This window comes from Heterocephalus glaber, unplaced genomic scaffold (assembly GCF_053883595.1).
Source record: "Heterocephalus glaber isolate CG9 unplaced genomic scaffold, H.glaber_assembly_v1.0 deba00001067, whole genome shotgun sequence".
Taxonomy (NCBI): Eukaryota; Metazoa; Chordata; class Mammalia; order Rodentia; family Bathyergidae; genus Heterocephalus; species Heterocephalus glaber.
Genome location: NW_028258187.1, coordinates 6645299 through 6672429, shown reverse-complemented (window position 1 = coordinate 6672429; position 27131 = coordinate 6645299). Strand labels below are relative to the sequence as shown.

Genomic DNA, 27131 nt, shown 5'->3' with positions numbered 1-27131 from the left:
TTTTCACTGCATTTACCACAATTGCCTTTAGAATCAAGGCATTTTCCCAATCCTCCAGGCGAAGGTGCCCCCGCCCCGTGATTAGGCGGGGCTTGGCCTGACTCAGCCTCACTCTGGGAAACCGCTTCCCGGTTCTAGCCAGTCTTCCAGGTGCAGAGAAGAGGGCTGCGGCGGCCTGGATCCGGGTGCCTACTCCCCACCCGGCCCGCGTGTAGCCCGCCTGCAGCCCGCGCCGGGGAGGTTCCTTCCCTCCCCGCTTTCCCCATCGGCGCAGGCGAAGGGCGAGCACTGCGGTATTTTGTCCCGCGCGGTGACCCCTCCTTGGGGGCGGGGCGCCGGCGCGCAGCGTGGGGAGAGGCGCGCGCAAGCGGCGAGCGCGGAGCCCGGGCCTCCTGGCCGCCGGGGGCAGCGCCGGGGACGCGGCGGGCGCTGACCACCCCGTCCGCCCGGCCGCCGCCGCCTGCGGCCCCGCTGCCCCACCTCGGGCCCGCGCCCCGGAGCCGCCGAGATGGCGGGAGGGCACTGCGGCGGCTTCGCGCCCGCGGCGGCGGCCGGCAGCGGCGAGATCGTGCAGCTGAACGTGGGCGGCACCCGGTGAGCGGCGGGAGGGCCCGGGTGGGCGTCTCGGGGTCCGGGGTCCGGGCGGCTGCGGCGTCCCCGTGCCCGCAGCCCGGCCCGCGGTCGATGCTGGCCGCCCTGGGTCTAGGCGCGGAGGAAGCGCTCGGAGCCCCCCGACCCCCGGCTGCGGGCCACCCCTTCTTTCCGCTTGTTGGCGGAGAAGGGTCAATTTGCGTGGATTGGCCGTGACTTGTGAGCCACTGTCCTCAGAAAGGGAGTTTGGCAGCTCGGGCTGAAGGAAGGGCAGCTGAATCGGAGCCCAGGGAGGAGGTAAACAACGTGGGGCTGCGGCTACGCCGTGCTGCTGCGTCCCGGAGTAGGGTGGGCTCGCAGCGGCGTTTTCTTCTACGCAGATGGAAAGCAGTGGGAACCACAGCAAAAAACGTGACGTGCTTCGGTCCCAAAAATGTAGTCGCTTTCTGCCCGCGCCGGAGAACCCAGCACGCTGAAGTCATACATTCTCAGGGCTCATTCCCTCCACTTTCTTCAAAGCGAAACTTTATAATCAGGGTTTGACAAGTTGCAACATTATTGCCCTTATATAGGTAGGAGATTTATATCTCCTACTGCATAGAATGAATTTTTCTCCCAAATCACGTGAAAATACTGGCGGTCCCTCTGATGCAAACATTGAATTTGTGGAGGCGCACAGGTGGTGGGGTTCACAGGCTTTACCTGTGACTAGCTCAGCAGTCAGTCGTGGGCAACTTATTTTTCAGTGCTTAGTTTCTTAAAATGTAAAATGGCAGTGATAGTGTCCGTCTTACAGGCTTGATGGAGGAATTTAAGGTAACACACATGAAATGCAGCTATGCATTGCATTATCAGTGGTAATATTGCAGAATAGTAATTTTGATTAGATTGCTCTCAAGCTAATTTGATAGGAGGCAAATAGGATGGCGCATAGCTGGCTGTGCGGATTTCTTCAGTCACCCTTCTGCTGAGGCCGGATTGCGCGTGGCCCTTGGCACACTTGTGTGTATGAGTTAAAAAGTGGAAAGGCTATATGTTTATTGCAAAGAATTATGCTTGTTATATGTAACTTTATAAATTAAATTTGGAATCAGGGACTGTTTGGGGGAGTGAAATGGCTGAGTTTTTTTCCCCTTGTTTGGCTCAAAAAAAAAAAAAAAAATGGTGAGTGTGAGAGTCCCAACCCTTTGCCCAGAAATTGCACCGTACCGAACTCACCCCAAAATGCCGAATAAAATTGATTAATACAACTTCTAAGCAAATTTGTGAAATTTTCGTGACATGTGATTTGAATTATTTGGAACAGTTTGCTGAATAAGCAGTGAATATAAAAAGGTCAGAAGTTATAAACTGCCTTTGTTGTGATTAATTTGATGATTTCCAGAAGGGGTGAATCTTTGTCACTATTGGCCTTGTGTCCTTGGTTATCAGTGACTGATTTGCTTTTGTCTAACTGACCAAGTCAGTTTTGGGCAGCTAATGGTAATTGCTTGTTTTTGCTTGAGAATTTGCTAAAAAATGTATTTAGAAAAATTTGCCGTTTTCTTGGATAAACCATTTGGCCCCTTGATCAGATTAATGGCTATAGGACTGCTTAAAACCACTTATTTTAACTTGTCCACGTTCTCCAAAGTACTTTTCATGGTACTTTACCTAGAGTTTTTTTTTGGTACCAGGGATTGAACTCAGGACCTTGCGCTTGCAAGGCAGGCAGCTGAACCACTGAGTAAATCCCTGGCCTTGGAGATGTCCTTAATAGATAAGTTGTTTCAGTATCTTCCCTTTAGTCAGTGAGAAATCCTTTTCCTTATGGATTATAAATTGGTGGACGGAAGCTGAGATAGAAAATTGCTTTTAGATACAGAATGAAGCTGTAATAGGTACGTTTTGACCCTGAGATTGATAATACTAGATGTTTTGACAAGTGGGCCATTTAGTGACATCTGTTTGTCAACTTTACTTTGGAAATGCTGTTAAAACCATAAAAGGCCCAGAATCATTGTCTCAGTTTCGGATAAGGTGTTTACCTGAATACAGAGTGGTTCTGGTTAGCACACCTCAATTTCAACAGAGACTAGTTTACCGATCGTGGGAGGTGCCAAGCATTATAGGGAACAAGTTCTTCACCTTCCCCTTTAAAATAAATAAATAAATAAATAAATATATATATATATATATATATATATATAGAAAACTACATATATAGTATACTATGTATGTATGTATATGTACGTAATTATTTGTACATAAAATGCCTTCCTGAAAATAAGTTTGAGGAGGAGTGTAGGTATTTAAGGAACAGTCCGTTTGTTCTTAGGAAATAGAAAATGGTCCGAGTCGCCCTCCCCAGGCTTCAGGGGAGCTCGCTAGTGAGTAGCCAGTAGCCCTGAGGGCCTCAGCCTGCCCTGCAGCCACTGATGTTTGGAATGCAAGCATGAGCTGGGGTGAGCAGGTCGCCAGCCTTTCCCGCTCGCTGGCTAATTCCGAGGGCAGACGCGGAGAGGTACGGCGCTGCTGCCTCTCCCCAGCACCCCGAGGCCGTCTCGGCTGAGGTGCTTGTTCCTGGTGATACCACACGACATCCCGTGCCACTCTTCATCCCCCTTGTCCAGGTTCAGTAAGGAAGTGCGCGCAAGTTTGAGGAGTCCAGCCACGCTGGGGGTGTGGAGTGACGTGGGGGCCCCTGGCTCCCTTTGCGGGGTGGCCTTGTGGTTTACTGTGCTGCCCTCAGGAGGAGAAACCCAGACCAGGCCTGGGCCGGACGGGCCCTGCAGTGTGCCGCTTTGTCCTGCTGGGTTACGGTCTGTCACACTCACTTAGGTAAAGATCCTCCTAGGATGGATGGTGATGAGCGAGCTCGATCAGATCAAATGATAGTTAATCTCGGACGCTGCTGTCTCTACTGAGTGGCTTTAAATGAGCGAATGCAGCAGCTGTAGATAGCCCAAGACTGGCGGATAAATACAGTTAGGTGCATAATTTACAGTGAGTGACCAACGCTGAGCCCTAAAGAGATGATTCGGGATAGGACCTTTGAACAAACCCTTACCGAGGAGGAAACCCGAGTGATACTGAGAGAGATGGATAGGACTTGGGTTATTGGATGTGATGGGCTGATCTCCCTGGGATACGGATACCGAATGGTGGCGAACACGAATCATTTCGGGATGTTAGGGGCCACTGTTTTATTAGAGGGGGAAAATTGCATTTGGAGAGATGAAATGGGAACCAAAAATAATTCTGTGTAGCTTCCCTGAGTTCAGTTGTGGCATGAGGGGGCTAATGGTTGATTCTTCAGCAGATTGGTGTGCTGGGAAGCCGTGTTTTGGGAAGCATTATACAGTAGAGAATTAATTGATTTTGCTGAGAGCTCTTGTGTAATCTTACCTGAGAATTGAAAGTAGCAAAATTTAAAAATATTAAATGTAATAAATATAATTGATATAGCTATAATTATGCAGCAGCTTGTAAATCATTAGCCAACACATTAAAGAAAGTTAATATTAAAATTTTAAATCATAGTCTCATTAAAACATAAGATAATTTTCAATTGCAGATTTAGTACCTCGAGACAAACTCTTATGTGGATTCCAGATTCTTTTTTTTCCAGGTAATTGTTTATTGTATTATTATGTTACTCTATCTTTGATTATTTGCAAAAATAATAGGTTTCCTTGTCAGTTAAAGTTTTTATTTTTTGAATAAAAAATTGTTAATTCTTAAACTAGAAATTCTCTATACAATAAATAGAAGATTCACTTTTGTTGGCCTTTGACATTTGGTAAAGAATAAAATCATTCATGTTCAAATTTTAAAAAATAACTTGTTTGTTAATTAATTACATCTAGTTTGCTGAGTGGAAGAATCTCAACACTTCGGGACGAAACTGGTGCTGTAAGTAAAATGTTGGTGTATGTTTCTAGTTAGATCACGCAGTGTTTCGTGAAGCATGGTCTTCAGCATCTAGGGACTCCCAGAGGTGAGAAGCTAATATTTTAATAACCACTAAATTACAGGGTGTAGTTTTTTATTTCTTTCCATGTATGGAGTACAGTATTCTAAACAGAGAACCCTGAACAGAAAATAATGCATACAGCAACTCAAATTTTTGTGATTAGAACTTGTAGGACATGAGCTTACTTTTGTGCTAGAGGATAGCTCTTTAATCAAGAATTGAAACTTTAACAGTAAATAGATACATGTAAATAAATAGTAAATACATGTAAATATTAAAATGTATTCGAATGATAAGAGGTTGCAGGTTGGGGGAATCCTACATTTTTTTTATTTTGAAGAATTACCTTATGAATTTGTACTGCAGTGGTACAGTGATGAAAAGTAAAGACCTGTAAAGTTTCAATAAAAAATAATTTGTGGAGTTAAAAATGTTGTAATGTGCACATCAGCATATAAACAACTGTGTTAGAGTGACAGGCTACACAAAGGCGTTCTGTTGGAAGATGAAAAATTGAAACATGTTATTTGTTATGGTGAGATCTACAGATGAAAGAAGGTAGCACAGTAGACAGGTCCATGTGAGATTACTTTAGAAATCATCAACAATAATTTCTTTACAAATCTATCTGTAATTTCTGATTGGCCCAATTTTGCATTTCATATTTTAAAACATCTTATTTTCTCCTTATGTATTCTATGGTGCTGAATTTGTTATTTTTTTAAAAATTTTGAAATTGTTTCTCATTTCTCATTACCCTACCCTGGCTTTTGAGGAAATTGAGATAAGATTGTATGTGTAAAAATATGAGAATAATCTTGCCCAGTGTTGATAGTAGCATGCAGTATTTACATTTTTAGCCCTGAGTGTGTTATGAAAGTACATTGCTGTGCCAAGCATGGCAGCCCATGGCTTTCATTCCAGCACTCTGAAAGGCTGAGGCAGGAGGATTGCAAGTTCAAGCCCAGCCCGGGCAACTCAGTGACTTAACAAAACCATGGTTCTTTTTTTTGGTACTGGAGATCGAACTCGGGACCTTGTGCTTGCGAGGCAGGTGGCAGAACCACTATGCTAAACCCCCAGCTCAACAAGACCATGTTTCTAAATAAAGAAGGGCTGGGGATGTAACTCAGTGTGAACACTAGATTCAGTCCCTCAACTTGCAAAAAAAAAAAAAAAAAAGTGCTGTTTTAATGACTTGCAAATTATGTAGTCACAGTGTCAGCAATAATTAGTGATTTGCCAATATAAGTATCATTTATTCATAATGTTTTCTAGGTATTGAATTCTAGAATATTTCAGATAAAAATGTTTTCTCAAGTATCAGTTTTCCCAAAAAATATTAATAGAAATGAGAAAGTGGACTTAATAAATAGCAGTTTCCCTGGTCATTAAAATATCAAATTAATAATAGCTTTTGGGAGGAGAAAAAGTGCTACCACATTGAATACACAATGTTATAACTGTACTCCAGTTGTAGAAACATTAAGAGAGGAATCAAGGAAATATTTCAGTTTCTGTACCTTGTCAGTGTTACAGATATTGAAAGGAGAAGTTCAATTTGAAAATAAAACAATTCTTCATTTATAGATATTTATTGATAGAGATCCGGCAGCATTTGCACCCATTTTAAATTTTCTTCGGACAAAAGAACTAGATTTAAGGTAAGAAATGCATCCTCTTCAATGCAAATTCTTGCTAGTAGCTGTGTATTTTGGGTGTATTTTATGAAGAAAAAGGATTTTCCCCCCAAGACTTTCAGAAATTCACTCAAGAGTATTTGTACTTACTTGTGGGGTACAGCATTGCAGTTTGTTACGTGTGTGCAGTGTGCAGTGATTGATGTAGGGTGATCGCATTTGCATCTCCTCAGATCCCGTCACGTGTGCATGTTGGGAGCCCCTCACCTGCTGGTCTGTTGATTTGGACGTGTGTGGACATCAGTCGGTGCGCACTGGAGTTATCTTACTGTGTGTGCTCTTCTCGCGTATGTGTTTGGTACCTGTTCCCCTTCCACCTTCTCACTGTCGTCCCTCTTCCCATTTCCCCCGTGTTGTCCTCTAATTACTTCTGTTCTGTTCCCTGTGTCTGTGGGATCAGCTTTATTAATGGCCACAAAAAAGTGAGAATGTGCAGTTTTTGCTCTTTTTAAAATTGCCTCAGATTTAAAGTCTCATGGCTACAGGCCACCATTGTCTCATCCTTTGTAGCATTCAGCAGCTTTCTAGCAGATTCCTTTCTTTTCATTTTCTCATTGGAACCAAACTTACCTTCTAAAAACATGATCATCACCAGGTCGCCACTGTGCTTAAAACCCCCTTTCATATGTTATGTTGGACTAACAGTGCAGAGTTTGGGGTGTGGTCTTATCTGTCCATAGTCTCGTTTGCTGAGCTTCTCATACAACACTTGACGAGCTTCCTGGTTCTGGCTCACCTGACTGCACTGGTGATCTCTGCTTCAGCCGCCCAGTGTAGGTGACAGCGTCCCGTGCTGTCCTTAGTGCATTGTGTCACTTGAGTTCCTTTTCTAGTGTTCTAGTTTCCATGAGACTTTCAAGTTGCAAGAGGGCGGCTCTGTTTATTCTCACCGTTAGCACTGTGCTCAGTGCATGGTAAGAGCTCATTACATTTTTGGGAGTATTTGTGTGTGTGTGTGTGTGTGTGTGTGTGTAAATGAATAATATTAAACTATTTCTTTCACTTTGCCATATTCACACAGTTTGGGTTCCTATGAGGAAGCTATAATTTTATTGTATTTTTTCATTTCTTGTATCCTGATTAACTTTCACTAAGGATCTTTTAATAAGTTTTTAGATTCAAGTTTTAGAAATTTACTTGTTTATTGTAGCTGCTTCTTTATAATTTTTGATTTTTGGCTTATATTTAGTAGAGGAAGCTCCTTGAGGACAAAGATTTAGTTGTTGGTGCATTCCTTGCGGTATTCTTGTAGTTAATACAGTATATGTAATATATACAAAACAGATACTTATGAAAAGAAAAAGAGTTTGGTGGGCTTTTTATTTTTGGTCCAGGATTGGTTGGAGGTGGGAAGTATATTATTAATTACAGCTTGAGAAAGATTATTTTTCCCCATACCATTTGATAAAGAAGTCCAAGTTTTATGTCTGGTCAGTGTCCTTGTGACTAACCCACAGTTCATTAACCAAAAAAGCAGAATTAATTTAAATATGTGTGTGTACTGACTGCTTTTCTTACAAATGACTCCCTGTTTTCATTTAAGGAAGCCTAGCAAATTTAAATTCTGTAGGGCTTTATATAGGAGGAGGGGAATGGATTTTGTTTTTAAAGCCCAAATACCTGTATTCTCACTCTGTTAATTGCCTCCCACATCACAGCGGGTCATAACAACTGTGTTTGCTAGTCTGTCCTCCCAGGAGACCAGAGCTCCTCAGGAACTGTCCTTTTGTGTCCTGAAGCACGGTGTAGTCAGCTAGCACTGCGATGCTGTTAACACAGGTGCTTCTGAAGTGGAGTTGGAAAGTCTTAAGCATTTGTATGTTAGTCATGATCGGGTTCACAAAAAAACAATTTAATATCACAATTGCATGTATTTATTAAAGCTGAGGAATGTTCGTAAGTTAAGAGCAGATAACTGAAATTTGAATGAATCATTACTGTTGTAACGTAGCCTCGCTAAAGTGAGTCTTTCTTTCCTATTTTCTATTTTCTTTGATTCATTCAACAAGTAATTTATTACGTGACTGTTTTATAAGCATTGCGCTAGGCACAGTGCAAAATATGCAGAATTAGATCAAAAATAGATTGAGTTTATAGGAAGCTCATAGAATGATAGAGGAGTTGAAATGTGTATCACAGTAATATGATAAAAAGCTGAACATAATTCCATAAAAGAATGATTTCTGACTTTTTTGTCAGATACTTTTTCATAATTTATTTGTATTAGCCCTTTGCCTTAATCTTGCATTTACTTTGTTCATCTGTTTATGAGTGGTTTTCAAGTGGCATGAGCGTATTATTGTTCACATGCAGTTTTATTTAAACTTTTCAGATGACTGAGAATCTTAGAAATAAAGACTACTGGAGAAAAGTCTTTAAAGCTTAACTTTGTTCACTTGAGAACCTAGCCCCTTTTTGCCTTTGGCTTCAGATGGTGATTGGGGTTAGAGAGAGGGCTCACATATTCTCTGTTCCTTTGTAGGGGAGTGAGCATTAATGTTCTCAGGCATGAGGCCGAGTTCTATGGAATCACACCATTAGGTATGTGTCTTCTCCCCTGGTTTTCTGTTTACATTTTGACTCTGTGTGTACTATCCTGGCCCAAATGAAATGTTTTATATCGAGCCCAAAGTTTTCATGGAGTAGGTCAGGGTTTAGTTTTTGTGGATTTTCATAGCAAAAAGACTGATTTAATTTAAACATCTTCCTTTTCTTTCCTTCTCTCTTTAACTAGAGAAAATAAAATGGAGCACTGTTTTTCTGACTGTGTGCTGACAAGTTTGCTTTGACATGTTTTTAGTAAGAAGGCTTCTCCTGTGTGAGGAACTGGAGCGCTCATCCTGTGGCAGTGTGCTTTTCCACGGCTATTTGCCCCCACCAGGTATTGTGGCTTTCATTTTATTCAGTCTTTTTACAAATTCTTTTGTATCATTAAGCAATTATAAATAGGAAAACTCTTCCTCAATTCTTGTGTTTCCTGTCTATAAATCTAGAAATGCTAAGAACTTTGTTTTTACAAAAAGTTACCTCATAGCACATGCTGCAGAGCAGGGTTTGTAAACGTTTGCTGTCCGGGACCTGAGAAGCTCAGTGAGGCAGCCGTGCTCTGCCTGGCTTCTGACATCTGCCACGTCTGTTGTGTCTGTGTCCCTGCAGCTCTCCTGAGTTTCCCTGTCCCCGTGGCCCGTAGTTTGCTCCCCTCAGGAGCACTGGTATCAGACTTCTTTTCCCCTCACCCAAGACCCATGCTGAGATCCGCAGTGTCACCTTACCCTGCTGGAGTGAGAGCAGCTCTTCTTTTACCTGAGTGGGCTCCTGAGCAAGATTTCATCTGCAAAAGGCTCTTGCGCCAAGTGAACCATGCCTGGGAGCATGAGGAAGCTCATTCCACAGGGGTCACGCCACATCCTGACACCCTGCACTTGATCTTAGCCGAAAGTGATTCATGCTGACAAACTGGACGCACAATCTTTTGATTCAGTAACCTGGAGCTAGGTGAATTGGAGGATAATATGGTAAATAAATAATACAGCCAATACTAGAAATCACTTTAGTTTTATTTTTTATTTTGTAGTTTCTGATTGTAATTAACTATTTGCAGTAAACTGCTGTATTGAGAGATACACCTGAGGTACAACGCAGTTCACGTTGTTTCTTAGTTGCAATGTGATATTTTTCCTTTTTGGAAGATTAACTTAGAGATGAATTTGTTGTCTTCTTCCCTGTGTAGGTATCCCTAGCCGTAAAATAAACAACCCCGGGCGATCTCCTGACTCCAGGAACGGACTTAGCTCTGCGGAAGGCGAAGCCCAGGGAGATGCTGCACAGCCTGTTCTCTCTGTGGCCGGAGAGGAGACTGTGAGGCTGGGTGAGCAGAGAGGGCGGCGCAGAAAGACAGCTGCGCGTGATTTTCCCTCTTGGTGGTATTGAGCAGTTATTTTTAAATATGTAATTTGTGCCTAATCTTTTTTTGGATCCAGATTTATCATTTATATCTTGAAAAGTCTCAGCATATTTTTACCTAAAATACTGTGTAACCCTCTGTTTGCTCTGAATTGTTAGCACAGGGATGACTGTTAAACTGTAGGCTCTGCGGGTCATCCAGTCTGGGAAGACTTGGTGGACAGCGTGTGAGCAAACGAGTGTTTCCTGTTTGAGCTGGACTTACTTATCCACACAGGCAGGAGACTGGAATTGGCTTCTGGGCCACAGTTTGCCAACCCACCTAGAATGGAAAATATTTCTTTTTCTGAAATCAGGATTTCCTGTGGATCCACGAAAGGTGCTAATAGTCGCTGGCCATCACAACTGGATTGTAGCTGCATATGCCCACTTTGCTGTGTGCTACAGGTACTGTACTTCCAATAGTCGTAGCTCTTTTTGAATTTTAGAGAGTAGTCATTAATTGCAAATTTATATTTTTTGTGAAGAGCTGCATCTTCTAGTCATTGAATTTTTCTCCTGCATATTTCACCCACTTCTGTGTCATGTGGATAAGGTTTAGTTTGCTTTTACTTTGCTACCTAATTTGGTAAATATTGACAGTAATCTTAATACATCTTCAATATTTTCCAGATAGTGTGAACTATAACACACTTGACATTTTTGCTGTGGTTGTTTTTGTTGATAGTGGGGATCGAACTCAGGGCCCTGCTCGTGCTAGTCAAGTGCTCTGCCACTGAGCTACGTCTTTAGCCCTCTTTAAGTATGTGACTTAGGGCAAGATCACTGTAAGCTTTGTGGCTGGCCCTGAGCTACAGTCCTACTCCCTTGGCCTTCCCTCCAGTAGCTGTGCCACACCACCACGCCCCATGAGAGGTCCTAATGTAACTTTTCCTTGCTCCTGTTGGATGGATCTCTGAGTCATTTAACTATTAGGCTAAATGACTCTAGATGAGACTCTTTATGTAAGCATTGTAACATTTCATCTTGAATGACTCAGTCGTTTGCAATCTGAAGCATGGGGAAGGAGGCTGTTGGTCATAGCTACCACATTCCTGGGAGTGAGCTAGTGAAGTAGGGTGTACGTGAGCTTCGGTAGTTTGGTATCTGTAGTGTGTGAGTGTGAGGCCTGCACAGGAGCTTGGCTTTACTGATTGTATTCTAAGAGACTAAAAGAAAGTGAGAATAGTGAAGAGCAGCGAGTGTTTTCTAAAGTGGAGAAAGGGAAGGGTCCTTTGAATCACTGTAGACAAAAATGTAGATGGTAGAGAGTGGTGTAGAAGCATGAAGTGGCTGGAATATGCTAGCTTGAAATAAGATCCCACTTCATTGAAATTGCAAAAAATTAAAGAATATATAAACTTTATCACCACTGATGTTAAGAAAAAAGCTACAGTAGGAGAGATAATTACAAATGTGTTCTGGAGTGTACAGATACATTTTAGAGGATCCTACTAATGTTTAAAAGGTTCTGCTTTATGAAAGGTGGTCACTGGTGAGGCCCCTTGTGTCCCTTATCTCAGGCCCTTATTCCCAGTGCAGTGGTGATCAGGCACAGACTTTCACTTGGAGTGCATTTTGTCAAGTTTGGAAATTCTTGAATAGTACAGAGATGGTTTTGGATGGTTGCTGCTTGCCAGAGACACACATAGTTGCCTGTAAAGGTACACATCGCGTGACTCTCCTCCACGTAAGAAGAGTGATGCACCCGCTTTCCGTTCTCTGCTGAGGGGACCATGGTGTCTCCGCTTCCCCTGGCTACCTGGCCCAGTGGGCGGGGCCGGCACTGCAGCCTGGGCTGCTGGGTTTCCTCCTGTGGAGGTAACTCATCCAGAGCCATGGCAGTGAAAGGATTTTGAAGGAAAGAAATGGCACAGTAGGAGTACTCTCAGTCATCTTAAATTGTTTTTCCTGAAGTTTTCATATTAGTAAGTAAAAAACTTAAAAACAAGTAGTACAGCAAATACCTGCTTGGATGCTCTTTGTAGATTCACTGATTTTCTGTTGGGCCTGATTTCAGTATCCCCTCTTGTTGCTGGGTTTGTGACGGTGGTACTTGTGTTAACAGAGCAGTGTGTAAGTCTTGCAGCTTATATTTTAGGTTGGATCATTAATCCATGAGGGATTTTCTTGTTTGTGTGTGGTGTGAGTGTTAAGAATTTATTTTGTCCAGGGGCTGGGGATTTAGTTCAGTGGTTCCGCCACCGGCCTTGCAAGTGCAAGGACCCGAGTTTGATCCCCGGTACCAAAAAAAAAAAAAAAAAAGAATTTATTTTGTCCGAAGTGGGTAGCTAATTATGTTCTGATCATTTATGACATACATTATCCTTTGACTGAATTAGGAAGGCTCGTTGAGTCCATTAAAAACCAGTCTGCAGAAAAAGATTTTCAAAGCTGTTTCTTCATTTAATTGTTCTGAGGTATTAGAATGCCTGTGGTACTTTCTTAATTTGCCTGAATGGACTATCATCTGAAATACAAAAATCAGTAGATTTTATCCATGTCATTTCAGTTAGGGTAATAACCAAAAATACTGGTTAAAAATTGGAAAAAATAATCCTAAAATTCTGATTTTTGTTGACTACCCATGATGTCAGTGATTCTTGTTTTTATAAAGAAACATGAAAGATATAATCGTCTTTTTAAATTTTTAAAGTGGTAGGGAGAATTTTCTTAAATTCTTTGGAGAAATAAAGAACTGTTGTTTCTTTCTAAATGATTGTATGTCCTAGGTATCTGAATATATTCGTGGTAAACTGGCTTTGCTACTGCACCAGAAAGATTTTATATTTAGTAAATGTAAAGGGTTGGTGGTTGCAGTTAAATGTTTTTGGTACATTGATTTGTGTTCTGTTTGTATCCGTGCTGCTGAGTCTGCTTTATGTGTTCTTTCTTGACAGAATCAAAGAATCTTCAGGATGGCAGCAAGTGTTTACAAGCCCATATCTAGATTGGACTATTGAACGGGTGGCTCTGAATGCAAAAGTGGTCGGGGGTCCTCATGGAGACAAAGACAAAATGGTGGCTGTGGCCTCAGAGAGCAGCATCATCCTGTGGAGTGTTCAGGACGGGGGCAGTGGGAGTGAAATTGGTAGGAAGAATCTCGTTTATGCTGCCTTTCTCTGGTGTAGGTAGTGTTTGACGTGTAGTATAAGAGATTGGCTCTAAATATGCAGACTAGCCTGGACTGAGAGTTAGCGTGAACGGCCACCCTGTCTCTCTGGGGTCCAGTAGCAGAAAGAACCCTCAGCGTGAGAGGCATGGGCTGGTGAAGAGGGGAAGCACTGGTGGTGCAGCACGGAGGGGAGGCCTGAGCCCCGTCCGTCCAGCTGAAGTCTGGCTGCAAGATGAGCGTGTTGTTTCTGGAGCCCCACGTCCTGGCGGCTGTGTTTTCCACCCTTCTCATCCCCTCCCCGTGAGCTTGAAGGCGAGGCCTCTGCTCTTACCCGAGGGCAGCTTTGTCAATTGCAAACCACTCTGTATTTCCCTGGTTCTTCAGTCAGACAGATTTTGTTGCTATATCTTTAATAATTTGTATCCCTTTCCTCCTGTAATCTGCTGTTAATCCCATTTAATACATTTTTATTTTTAGCTGTAAAATTGCCTTTTGATTCCATTTCACAGTTTATGTTGTTTTTGGTGAGATTTGTCTCTTCCTCCTTAGAACCATTTTTTATTAAATCATAATAATTGTTTGGTTGAAACTTTTGTTTGCTAATTCCAGTATCTGGGCCGTCTCATATTTTTATGTGGAATCACATGTTCTTCATAGTGTTAGGAAGTGTGATTCTGTGTTGGACATGTGTGTAGGCAGGGCAGTGTGGATCACGCTGTGTGCCCTTGAAAGGTGTGTTTTCTGGCAGGCAGTCACATTGCGGAGTCTTCTTGGCTCACTGAGCTTTGTTTGTGTTTGGCTGAGGCAGCTTGGCCGCACCTTTCACTTCAGGGTTTGCCTCCTTCCCAGGGTGCTACCTGAATGCCTGAGGTGCTCCGAAAGGGCTGAGCACCTCCGGGGAGCTGGTACCAGCGCATTGGCCTGCATGGATCCCTGATTTGGCTCAGTCCTGTCACACTGAATTCTTGGGAGTCTCTGCTGACCTGGGTCAGCTTGGCCTCATCCGGGCCTTAGGGAAACCCCGGTGCAACTCCTGTTCCATCCGCATTCTGGCACAGTGCTGGCTGCAAATTCTCTGCTTCCTCTGTGCGTGGAAACCATCACTGTTGACTGGGGTCTCAGCCAGAGGCCTGGGGAATGGGAGCTTCTCTGGTGTTGCCCAGTGCTTGCAGTCGTGGCCTTGAGTGTGTTGTCCAGTTTTCTTCTGTTGTTGTTTGCAAGCATGGTGAATAGTGTTTATTCCATCACAGCTGGCAGCAGAGTCCCTCCTAAGAACTTTAGAAAACAAATTTCAGTATTAAAACTTTTAAAACAAAATACATGGGTAATTACGCAGAAAAGAAACCAGTTATGATTATTTTTTCCCTTTTCAAGTTGTCCTTTGTAACACACCAATAAATGAATGAAATTCTGTTCCTGGCTTTGTCTTCCAAGGCTGATGTGGCGGCTGTGTTATGGGAATGTGCAGTGGAAACTTGTTCACGTCCTCCAGAGGACATGTTTGTTCTTACCGATGCTCTTGGGAAATGGCCACACCATCTGAAGAGGATTGCTAGGCGGGCGGGTGGGTTATGCAGTGCTCCCAGAGGCGGTGGGAGGCACTGCTGGCTCGCTGGTGTGAGCAGTGTTTACGCAGGAGGGTCCATAAGGCCTGAGGGCCGCGACCCCTGTGACAGCAGTGACCCCTGGATGGTCTTCCCTGAGGGTGCAAGCAGTGCTGAGCCCTGCACCAGAGGGACGCTTGAAACTTCCCAACCTCTCAGACGCCTCCCTTCATTCCCCAGAACCTCATCCTTCTCTGGAGTGATCAGTGTTACTTGGTTTTCCTGTTTTTATTTCTGCTTTTCACCAGGGCCGTGGGACTGAACATCGTTGGCTTCACAGGTCCTGAAAAATTGGCCTCAAAATTAAAGTGCCATTTTGTGACAGTCTCTAAAATTGTGTTCAGGGTGGGATACTTATTTTGTTTTGAAGTGGGACATTTAATTCTTTACCAGTTCTGGTTAAAGGGCTTGGCTTTTTTGTGTGTTGTGGTTTACATTGCTCTTTGTGGTTTTTGGTTGACAGGTCGGTCTGAGGAGGTGCCTTCATGTGTATGTTTATGTAAATATGATTCATATGTACAATTAAATTGTGCGTATCAAAGATATCCCTGCCAATACTTGCCCGTCCCCCCCCCCCGACTTTCTTCCTATACAGTGTGTGTCATTTTTGTTCCTGCTAGATGCCTGTTTTGTGTCAAGATTGGTTAAAGAGTTTTAAGGTGTTGTGGATGCCCGTGAGGTGCAGTATAGACCTGAACAGAAGAGAATACTTAGCACTGATGTAAGATTCAGAAGAAATCAGAAACTTTCCTAGCTTATGCTTTTAAGGTGCAGTGCAGTTTGCATTTTATTATTTGCCCTCCCCGTGAGTTCTTAAGATCTTATGTATCTTTGTTTTTCCCCAGCTAAATGCTGAGAAAAGTTCATACTGACACACTGGCACTTTTTTGAAATAAACTGCAGCTTGAAACAACTTAAAGATCTGTATACAACAATATTTTATAGGTGAGACTTTTCCAGCATTATGAGACAAAAAGACATTCTCCATAAGGTGTTTTTCAAATAATAACGATAATAATATGGAAGTAGCAGAATTTGATCTAGCAGTTTTGATATGAAACCAATTCTTGAGACCTTCAGCGAGGACTGTGTTTTGTAGATGAGGAGAGTAAGAACCAGAGTGGGTTCCCCGAGAGCCCTGATTGCTAGTGCGGCAGACAGTACAGGCACTGAGGCTGCCCCAGGTGAGCCTGGCGTCCTCGGCGTGGCTGGCTTGCTGGTCTTTCCTAGGCGCTGTCTGCTCCTCACACGTCCCTCTGAGTTACTTGGGCCCTGGGCTTGCCCTCCCCACCTGCCCCATTTAAGCTCCTGTTAACCTTCTTAAAAACCTGACTCGGACGGCTTCTTTTCCAGGGTAGATTCTCAAAGCCCTTTTATCTGTGCCCCTTTACTCCTCTAGATGCTGCTGTGTCCTGTGTATCCTTCCTTTCTTTTGGCATTGTGTTGCAATTGGTTATTTGCAATTTTTTGTCTACTAACCTGAAAGTCCTAGTAGCATCCGTTCTTTTTTTTAACCCCAAAACCTAATATAATATATTTTAAATAAATTGAGACTGAAATGCTAGAAAACAAGAGGTTTAAAATAAACTTCAAGTAAAAGGCCTGAATGTTTGAGTTTAATGTGACTTGCTGAGGTTGTTTTGCGTGTTGTTTTTCGTTACTTCCAGATTTTTACGTACATTCTAGCTGGCTGAGGTGGCCAGCTATGTCTTCAGATCCTGGTTTCCAGTCAGGTTCACAAACGAGCGGCATTTACATGTCTTATAATTTTATTAAGATGCAGTAGTTTTCTGACTTACTGGATCTGGCTTGTATCCCAGGATCCTTTTTATTTTATCTTGTTCACTTTAAACCTGCTAGGTTATTTTCATGGTCAAATAGAACGTGAAGCAAAGCTTCAGACGCAGAGGTGTGGTATCATTGTGAGCTTGCTGGGGCAGACTTCGCTGCTGAGGGATTTTATCAGCTGCTTAAAAGCTTGCCAGGTTTGTGTTCCTGTTTCCCACCAAGTCTGGCACAGAATTTGTAGAAATGAAAATGGGTGTAAATTAGTCACCTTGGGTTTTTAATGGAGGTTATGACTGATCCTAAGACGGCGGCCTATTAATCTTTATTTCTCTTGCTATGTAAGGAGTGTTCAGCCTCGGTGTTCCTGTGGATGCACTCTTCTTTATTGGAAACCAGCTGGTGGCCACGAGTCACACAGGGAAGGTGGGAGTGTGGAACGCTGTTACTCAGCACTGGCAGGTTGGTCTCAGCTGCAGCGTGTTAAACAAGCAAAAGCACTTCTGAAACTTCTGCAGATTCTGTCTGTTTTCCTTGTGGAACTCGTGCTGCTTCTGTTTTTGATCACATAGAACATTGACTATATTTAGTGGTAAATTTATTTCTAGGTACAAATTTTACCTTTTTCAGGAAATTTGTTACTTTGGAAAATGAGTATATTTTTAAATCGTGGCTCAACATTTCTTAATTTTCTTGAAATGTTTTAAGTTCGGTGCTGTAGTATGGTGATAGTCGAGGCCAGCTGCATTATTGAGTGGAAACATAGATCTGTACAATATACAGCCTGTGCAGAGGAGATAGTAAGATAAATATTAGCTCTCAAGTATTTGAGAAGAATAAGAAGGAGCTAAACGAGAAAATGCTTAATATGGTTATCGCTCTATTTTGAAGAAAGAAGAGAAAGCTGCTGTGTACTGGCCACTGCTCTGAATACAGCACTCGGGGTTCACAGCGAGTTGGATTAGCTGACAGAACACTTTCTCCTTTCTGCACATAGAAGTACTAGATACGGATATTACAACTCTTTCCATTTGTAGTGCATATCCGTATGAAATACTAAATTTTACTTATTTATACTTGCATAGCATTAATCTAGATAAAACCTCTAGATCCTGGAACTTTAGCCAAAACCAGGAAGCTTGGCTTCATGAAAAGTAGAAATTGAGCCTCTTGGAAAAATGTAAAGCTTTAAAGGCCTGCTTCAGTCCCTGAGAAGGAGACTGGGAAATTTTTATCACATAATCTTGGAACAAGAAATTTGGACAAAATAGGAATGTGGATCAGTGGAACAGAATAGAGGAAGGAGAAACAACCCCAGGCACGTTGAGCTATGTGATCTTTACATGGGGGCTGGAAACCCTCTCTGGAGGAAAGACAGCCTCTTTAATAAATCGTGCTGGGAAAACTGGCTGTCCACACGCAGAGACTGACTCTAGATCCATGTCTCTCACCACTCACTAAACTAAAGTCAAAGTGGATCAAAGGTCCACATGTTAAAACAGAAATGCTTATTAACCTGCTGGAAGGTAAAATAGGTGAAACTCTGGAAGACATAGACATAGGCAAGAATAGAACCTCAGTGGCACAAGAAGTAATACCGAGAGTCAACAAATGGAATCATGTCAAATTAAAAAGGCCTGTACAGCAAAGGAGCTAACTAGCAGAGTGAAGAATAGGAACCTACAGAATAGGATAAAAAATTGCCGTAATATTAAGTGAAATAAGTCAGATACATGAGCTTAAATATTGTGTGGTTTGTTTTATACGAGAAACTCAAATAAATATGAGAGAGCAAAATAGAGAAAGATAAATAGGAAGTAGGGAGATCTTGTTCAAATGAATGGGGGAACGAGGTGGAAGGAGGGGAGGGAAAGGGGATCGAAAAAAAAGAAAGGGGAAAAAAATCATGAAAATAGAACTTTCTCCAGTGGAAAGGGGACCGAGAGTTGGGAGGAGCATGGAGGGAGGGGAGAGGTAGGGACTAAGAAAGAGAGGAAAAACATTACAGTCGTATCATGCGCATGCACCAGCTCCCCATGTTAATTGTGACCATGGTGTACTGCTAACATGTCCTAATAAAGAGCCGTGTGGATTTGTACGTATATGGTAGGAACTTAAAAAATTATGTGGTGTTTCAAATGTAAAATGTTCAGAAAAGGGAGGAAAGCAGTTAATGCCATCAAGTCACAGGAATAAAGCTGCTTTTTCTAAAAAAAAAATTAAAGTTTGTCATCTCGGCATGTAGAGTGGTGGTGCAGGCAGAAACCTCCCATGAGAAACTGAAACCAAAACATTGAGATCAGGGACGCTACAGCCGTGTGAATGGGAGCACAAAGGTACAGCTTCAGGGTGTGGCAGCTCCGCTTCGAGGGCGCAGCTGTGGCCTGTGACCGCTGACGTTTCTAGATGTACACATGAAACCGAATCTGGCACTTTCACAAGAGCGACAGTCGGACATCCAGAGAGGAAGTAATTTTGACTGAAAATGAGCTGACTTTCCCCAGATTTTCTCAGACATAAAAGCAAATGAAGAAAGTTATCAAGTATAAAAAAATACAAGTATTTACATCCTCAAAACTGGGCAGACTTGAAGTATTAGAAAGAAAGGTACTATAAATTTCCAAAGTTATTGAAGAGAAAGAAATACACTGTCAGGATGGAATAAGACCAATTTGAAAATGGAGGAAAAAAATACTAGAAATTAAAAGGTCATTAAAAATGAAGACGAAGAGCAAACTCTCCATGAGTTAAATAGAAATACAGCTAAAAGACAAGGAAGCTGGGTATCGGAGGCTGAGGCAGAAGGACTGCAAATTGGAGCCCCGCTTGGACAAGTGAGTGACTTTGCGAGACCCTGTCTCTAAGGAAAAAGCACAGGCCAGCCACAGCCCCCCGCCCTGGTAGGAAGAGGCCCACGATGGCTGCGTTTGCTGCTGCTTGGAGTCCCACCTGTAGCGAGGAGGTTCTGCGTGATGGCTGGGGTCTCGGGAAGCTGCCAGAGAAACCGGGGACCTGGGTGTGATGGCCTTAGAGGCAGCAGCCATTGCGTCCCCGTTTCAGGGTTTGGGGGTGTTTAAATTAGAATGGACTTAGATTCTGTGGTTTGTTTTTTTGTCAGACTTTACTTTCTCCGTTCTCTACTTAGTTGATGTCTTACTCACTTTCCTTGCTGTTCCATTGCCCTGGCCTCCCCACAGTTTACAGTAGGCAAGGCTTTTGCACTTGAGGCTTTTAAAAGCTGCAGTCCGTGCTCCTTGGCTCCAGGGCAGAAACTGCATGGCAGAGGGCCTTGGGTTTGAAAGCCACTCACTCGGCACCCCAGCAGCCTGGAAGAGGACAGAGAAGGGAGAACCTGGCGGGCAGCCGCACCCTTCAGCCACACCCCCGGGGACCAGGCCCTGCCTTGTGCAGCGCCTCTGAGATCCACTCCACTTCCCACAGCCCACCTGGATCACACGCGAGTTTGGGGTTGTTCTTGGACTGAACCAAGCCCCGCTTGCTCTCGGAACCTTGCCTTGACCGCTGCTCTCTCAGCAGTGAGGAGAGGGCCACCCTTTCTTCCTGATTGTATCGCACCCCCTGCTCAGCACCTGTGGTGGTCTTCGCCTTTGCTTTTCTTTCTCACAAGTTCACAAGCCCTCAGGGGGACCCACACCCTACCTCCTCTTCCGTGCTTGTCTTGGATAACGTGTCTGACATGTGAAGAGAACACATCATGTTTAGATTTTAGTCTTTCATATGAAACCAAAAGTGATAAAAGCTCCATAATAATTCTGAATTTGAAATTACTGGAAATCTGTTTGACTTGTATGTAAAACTCAGTTTCTTGTATTCAGGTAAATGTCATTGATGATGTTCCACATGCATCTCTGGCTCAGCTGTAAAGAGAGATTTGGATTTGTTTCTTTAATCTTTTTTTAGAAGAGTTATTGTAATCTTATGCCACTGCACTGACTTTTTTTTTTTTGTAGCAGAACTCATGTCCAGTTATAAATTTGTAAATTAGATTTTTTTGAAATAACTTATTCCAGTACTTGGAAAAACAAACATACATCCTAGAAAACAGACAAAAGTTTTAGTAAGGAGAATGAAAATAGAAAACAGATTATCGTGCATTGTCAGAGGATTAGCTCTTGTCTGGATCCCGCTCTCTGAGCACGAGTTCCGTGTAGCTTTGGGCAGTTGGTGTTGTCTCTGGAGAGAAAGAGAAGGAGGAAGGATGTGCTCTCGCCGGGTCTCCCTGGCTGGTGGCTCAAATCTGGTGGTCACAGGCAGCGGAGGGAGGTAGTTCATGAGAAGCGAAGCAGCGCCCTGAGAAATATCTTATAAAAAAGCCTTTAAGGGAAGCTGCATCGTTAGCTCTGTGCACACATGTATGGGTAGAGAAAGCTCATTTTCTTTGTCTTGCAAAAGCTGGGTATTGGGTTGTTTTATCAAAAGAACCAGAGTTATGAGGAAATGGAACAGAACAGAGAAGTTAGTCACTCCCTGACATTTTGTGGTCTCACTGCCGCAGGTCCAGGATGTTGTCCCCATAACTAGCTACGACACGGCTGGCTCCTTCCTGCTGCTGGGCTGCAGCAATGGCTCCATATATTACATCGGTAAGCGAGGTGCCTGTTTCCTTTGTTCTGAAGCTGAAGACCAAAACATTAACTTCTTTAGTTTAAGATAGATGTGTCATTTACTTTAATGCTCTTTAAACACTTTTATCTTTTAGATATGCAGAAGTTTCCTCTGCGAATGAAGGATAACGATCTTCTTGTCACAGAGCTCTACCATGACCCCTCAAATGACGCTGTCACGGCCCTGAGCGTGTACCTCACACCCAAGACAAGTCAGTACTCTGTCCATTAGTTTACTGCAGCCGAGCAAAGCGAATCTCGTCCTTTCTGAGAACCGCAGTGCTAAGCATTTCATCTCTGTTCATCTAAAATACTCAGTTTGTTGTACACCATAGCAGAACATGACCAGTGAGCATAGTTTCAGGTGGGAAACTGGAACCTTTCCTTTCTGAGCTCTTGTTCGCATTCCTGCGGCTTGTGTGACTTACCGAGGGCGCCTGTACCACCCGACGGGACAGTCTCATGCCACCCGGTAGGGGTAGGACGACGCTCAGGCATGTATCTGGTGGTTCAGAGCCGCCCAGCAGCGCGATGCTTGAATCACAGCCCCGTCTTAAATGTGTCAAGCTATAGTACAATAATTGAAATTAGAAGAATGTGCATATTTATTTTCTGTTAAATAGTTGATTTAACTTCGAAATTAGCAACTTTTTGTTAACCAAAAAATAAAGTTCTTATGGCTTAATTTGTATTGGAAAATAAGCTTACTTCTGTAGGAATTTCTCTTTTTTCTTTCTTTGAGGTGCTGGGAATTGGACCTGGACCCTAGTGCATGCTAGGCAAGAGCTCTACCACTGAGCTGTAGTCCCAGTTCCCTTGAGAATTTGAAATTTAAGTTGAGGAGAATGACATTTTATTTAGAAATTCAGTGTATACAGATTCCATTGCTTTTCAGAGGCCATTGCAGTAAAATTAACAGACTAGTGCTAGGAAGTGTTAAGAAATGTCAAACCTTAGAGTAAAAGATAAACTTGGAAACTTAAAACTTCCTGTAATGAAAAGAATGTAAAGAAATACTGTGAAATGATAGATTCGACTCTGTTACTTTATACATTATCATTTTATTGAATCTGTTAAAGGAAATAATAGTCTTTAGTATGAAAGAGATATTTTGCTGTATGCGGATGCATTGGATTGGGATTTAAACATTTTGCTCTAGAAGAGGGCGATGAACCATGGATTGCTGCCCGGCCCACCTTTGTTTCTGTTTATGCCGCAGTGACAGGTGAGGTTGTCATGGAGACGGTGTGGCCTTTGAAGTTCAAAATATTGACTGTTCCTTTACAGAAAGTTTGCTGGAAAGAGGAAAATGAAGTGTAGGTCTTGGCTTTTATTTTCTCCAGTGTAATTGAGATGTGGAGATAGACCTGGTAAAGTTTTATAAATCAAAGCACTTCTTTGTGGTGGCAGGAACACTGTTACAGCCCAGAAGTGGAGTCATCTTTCCGGCTAGATGAAGGGCTTTCATGGTGTGTGCTCTTTTTCCTTTAATTTATGTATTTTCAGGTGAAGCAGAAGGGACAGCTCGTAAAGCTAATTGGTTCTCTGTCTGTGTGGGTTTTGGAAATCTAGGTCACTGAGCTCCATCCTGTCCTTAAATGGGTGACCGGGCCTGAAAACTCGATTCAGATAAACGGCCCCTGCGGCACCTGACACGATCAGAAGAGGCAAGGGGTAGCGGGCGTGTGATGTGGGCAGCGTCATGGGCAGTACTCCCTGTCCAGAGCGCCAGGACTGCTCCATGGTACCTGATACGTGATTGTTCAGCGGCGATTTGGTACTGGAGCAGAGGGAAATGAGGTGGTCATTCTAGACTTGGCAGTAGTGCTTTAGGGTTCTGTGCTATCTCAGGGACAGTTTCAGCATGGCAGATTTATTAATCCTTTAAACATGTGCCGAGTACCTACTGTGTCCCAGGCACTCTGAAAGTGACATAAAAAGAAGACTGATTAATCTCTGTCAGGAAGGACTGGAAGTACAGACATGGAAATCAGTACAGGATCAGTGTTGCTGCCGTGATAGAACCTAATACGTGTACAAGGGAGGGGGAGCAGTTTGTTGTGGAGTGTTAGGAAAAGATTCATGAAGGAAATAATGATTTTAAGGTGGCCAGAGAAGTCTTCAGACGCCTTTGCTGAGTGGGTTCTGGTCACAGGTGCTGACTCCCGCTCTGCCCCTTCCGTCACAGGAAAGCTCTGCAGCGGCAGCCTGCTGTCTGCCATTCCCTGGGGTTCCACCTGTGCACTTTGTCTCTGTAGGTGTCAGTGGGAACTGGATCGAGATCGCCTATGGTACGAGCTCTGGAGCAGTGCGCGTGATCGTGCAGCACCCAGAGACCGTTGGGTCAGGACCTCAGCTCTTCCAGACCTTCACGGTTCACCGAAGCCCTGTGACAAAAATCATGCTGTCGGAGAAGCACCTGGTGTCAGGTAAAGAGATGCTGCCAGTGTGGTGAAGAGGTCCTGACGGGGCACCTGGCCCTGTCCCTCCCGCGTGTCCTTTCCGTTCCCTGCAGACTGAGAATTGAGAGCGGTGCTGTAGTGAGAAAAATGTACAGGAGGAAATGATAGGAAGTTTAATAACTGAGGGAATGTCACTTACACTTCTCCTGTAGAGATTTCTCTCACTGCCTGGTTAGAGTGTACATAAATTTAGGAGGTATCTTCTCTCATTTATTCCCTAACATTTGTGTCCTTACGGCTTCTTATTTCAAGATATTTATCACAGCTCTATTGAGAAAAGTTTTTATTTTGAAGTTTTCTAAGTTTGAATTTTTATATAAAGTTGATTACTATCATAAGGTTTAATACAAGTTACTGATCTAGATACTTTGATACTTGATCATCTTATAAAACTATTAAAATTAGTGTAAGATTTTCTCAAGACAGCTCTTGTTTTTCCAGTTCCTTATAATCATATAAAATATAAAACTTTAGATATTAATAAGATCCATAAAAATTTGGATACTGAATTTGTAATTTAATGAGGAGCGCTTTCTGACCCATTGAAGAACTTAATTGTTGATAATGGATGATTTCGAAAAGACTGTGCAAACTGACTTGTGCAATTAGGTATATCAGTAGAGCTGTCTTTTAGAGGAGTCTTACTCCTTATATTTAACTCTTCTGCACAATTTAAAATCTGTATAAACATCATGTTCATATATTGGGTTTCTTTTATGAAGAATGCCTAAAAGGCAATCCACGTCTCATTGTCCTCAGTCTTAACTGAACACCAAGTAGAGGGGAAGTAGCTTGCCCGTGGATGAATGAATGGTGTGTTTGATTGAATGTGTAATTGTTTGGGTATCATTGTGCTTCCAACAAACTCCTCTTGAGATTTCCATAAGGAATCGCTCACCCAATGATCACGTGCGCCCCCGCCCCGCCCTGAGCCTTCTCGCTCTGTGGCCCGTTCTCTTCTTTGGCGCAGTGGTTGCTAAGTTGGCTAACCCCAGAGCTTTGCTAGGCAGTCTGTGCTTTCCCTGGCGACGTGAATCTGATTTTCCTCTGTATGCCAGCAACCTGTAAACTCCTCTTCACCTTGGCCATGCAGAGTTGAAAACTTACGTCCTGTGTCTATCTCTGGTCGTGCTTAATAGGAATCTGTAATGGAACTTGAACAAAATTAGAACTTTCTATCACTGATCGATGACTCAGAGCCACCCTGGTTCGGTGTCCCATCTGCTCCCAGATTGAGCTGAGCATCTAGCAAGGACCCTTGACTCATCCCTTCATCTCTCACTCATGTGCAGCCCACCTGGAAGTCCTGCTGGCCTTGCTGTGTGTAGCATGTGCCCCAAACCTGATCACTTGGGTTGCTGGAGGCCTAGTAGCTCAGATCGTCCCCCATGGGTCAGCACAGCAGCTTCCCAACCCTCATTTGTATCTCGCCCCTCTGTCGTCTGTGTTCCACGAATGACCGGAAGTATCTCATAGAAATGCAGTGCAGACCTGATTCTAGTGGTTTTATCGTACTTAAATGTAAGTTTCTGTGTCATTCTTTCTGTTCTAGAGCCTGTTCACCTTCCACCTCGCTCCCTAACCTTCACCTACTTTTCTCTTGCTCGTGACCTATTGGTTTTCTGTTTCTTAAAAATGCCTTAGAACCTTTGCACGTGTCCTTATTTGCAGTGTGTCACTTAGAGACTTGTTTGGCTGCCTTCTTGTCATTCAGGACCCATTTCAAATACATCCTCATTGGCCATCAGTCTAAATTGGCCAGGCTTCTGTCCAGCAGTACCTTCCTCTAGTGATGTCTGAGTTTGTTTTCTTCATAGCCTTTTCACTTGGTTATGGATTTCTTAGCTTGCTTGTCCTCCATCTCCCTGTTACAGAATGTAAGTTGTGCACCAGCAGGCACTTCTTTCTCCCCTTAGTCGTGGCATCTGGCATAGTTCTTGGCACAAACAAAATGCTGAATAAATGTTGTATGACGTAAGGCAGTCTGATCCTGAGAGAATGTAGACTGTTTTGTAGGGTTGTTTAAATGACAGTGCTGTGCTCGCTTCAGCAGCACATATATTAAATGACAATGCTTAGACATAGTAGTAATTGCTGTTCTTTTTGTGCCCACAATGCTCTTGTAGGATGTGATGCCAAAGAACTTAGTAAAATTTGTATTTTAACATGAAACATTTCATGTAGGTTTGAAGTTTAAATAAAGATTATGAAGAAGAAAGCGCAGTTTAGCTGGGCATGGAGGTACGTGCCTGTCAGCCTAGCCCTGTGAATCTGAGGCAGGAGGATCACAGATTCAAGGTCTGCTGGGCTATGTAGTGAGACCTCATCTCAAAAAGAGAGAAAAAAGAAAATAATGTCCAGTTTAACCAAAAATCTGGAGCTCTTTACTTACAGTTACAGAATTCTGCCACCTAGTGGATATCAGCATAAATATAATCACATTCTTTTCTCCTCTAGTGTGTGTTCTGTTGCTTGGAATCAACTCTTTTGCATAATACCTGTACCAAAAGTTGTTATAGGTACCCAGTTAAATTAGCCAAAATTATTTAAATTATTTTTCTGGATCCTAGTAAACTTAGTAATGAAATCAGGAAATTATTTCCTGTGATTTAATATCCTAAAACCAAATGTGTCACTTTTATTAGAAAATTGATGTTCTGAGAACTGAGAATTTTATTACATGAGAATAAAACAAGTATACATGTTGCTATTTTCCAAAATTAAAATTCTTCTAAAGTTTGATTAAAATATGTAATTGATATAATTGATATTTTACCCAGTAGCAAATGCTATGTGTGCCTAGTAGAGGTTTTGGATACTTTGTTAGCATTTTCTGGTGAGGTCATGGTTCATTGTTAATAATAACAGATTTTCTGAAATTGTCATAAATGACATACTAATTTTAACTAGGTATGCCAAAAAGTACGGTTCTTGGATTAGTGATATCATTTTTGGTGTTTATTGTCAATAGAGTATATGTTCAGATAAAAAATGGAAATGGGTTAGGAAAAATATCTTATTATACAACCATTTAATGGTATTTCCATTCAAAAAAGGAATAAAATCGGATCATGTTTCTTAATACAGACATTCTTACTGCACATAAAAATCATGCTCAGCTCCAGTATAGAATGTTAATGTTCCTCAATGTAATGTGAGTGGGCAGTAAATGACTGATTCCTACAAGGCACTTGACCAACGTCATTTACGTCATTTGTGATAATACTTATTCAGTAACACCTGAACTTGTTTGAGTAACATAAGCAGTAACAGTTTCTGTGACTGGAAAAATAAACCAGGTGACCATTTACTATATAGTTGAGCCACAGTACTGGGTGACATTCAGTGTCTT

The 27131-nt window shown here is 42.7% G+C and overlaps 1 protein-coding gene across 3 annotated transcripts in view; it reads left to right on the top strand.

Annotated features, from left to right (window-relative positions):
• Positions 1 to 354: 354 nt before the first annotated feature.
• Positions 355 to 27131, top strand: part of Kctd3 (potassium channel tetramerization domain containing 3) — a 38384-nt gene continuing 11607 nt past the window's right edge. The window contains exons 1-14 of one of the 3 annotated variants that reach the window (XM_087209871.1): positions 375 to 594; positions 4148 to 4201; positions 4440 to 4485; positions 6137 to 6210; positions 7080 to 7160; positions 8729 to 8787; positions 9047 to 9127; positions 9977 to 10114; positions 10506 to 10596; positions 13089 to 13279; positions 17039 to 17154; positions 21209 to 21296; positions 21413 to 21529; positions 23576 to 23746. In XM_087209871.1, the coding sequence (XP_087065997.1) occupies positions 509 to 594; positions 4148 to 4201; positions 4440 to 4485; positions 6137 to 6210; positions 7080 to 7160; positions 8729 to 8787; positions 9047 to 9127; positions 9977 to 10114; positions 10506 to 10596; positions 13089 to 13279; positions 17039 to 17154; positions 21209 to 21296; positions 21413 to 21529; positions 23576 to 23746 (1393 nt within the window). In that variant the 5' untranslated portion in view covers positions 375 to 508. Of the gene's footprint in view, positions 595 to 4147; positions 4202 to 4439; positions 4486 to 6136; positions 6211 to 7079; positions 7161 to 8728; positions 8788 to 9046; positions 9128 to 9976; positions 10115 to 10505; positions 10597 to 13088; positions 13280 to 17038; positions 17155 to 21208; positions 21297 to 21412; positions 21530 to 23575; positions 23747 to 27131 lie in introns of all 3 variants that reach the window. The other 2 variants (XM_004867385.4, XM_087209872.1) reach the window with 2 other exon arrangements.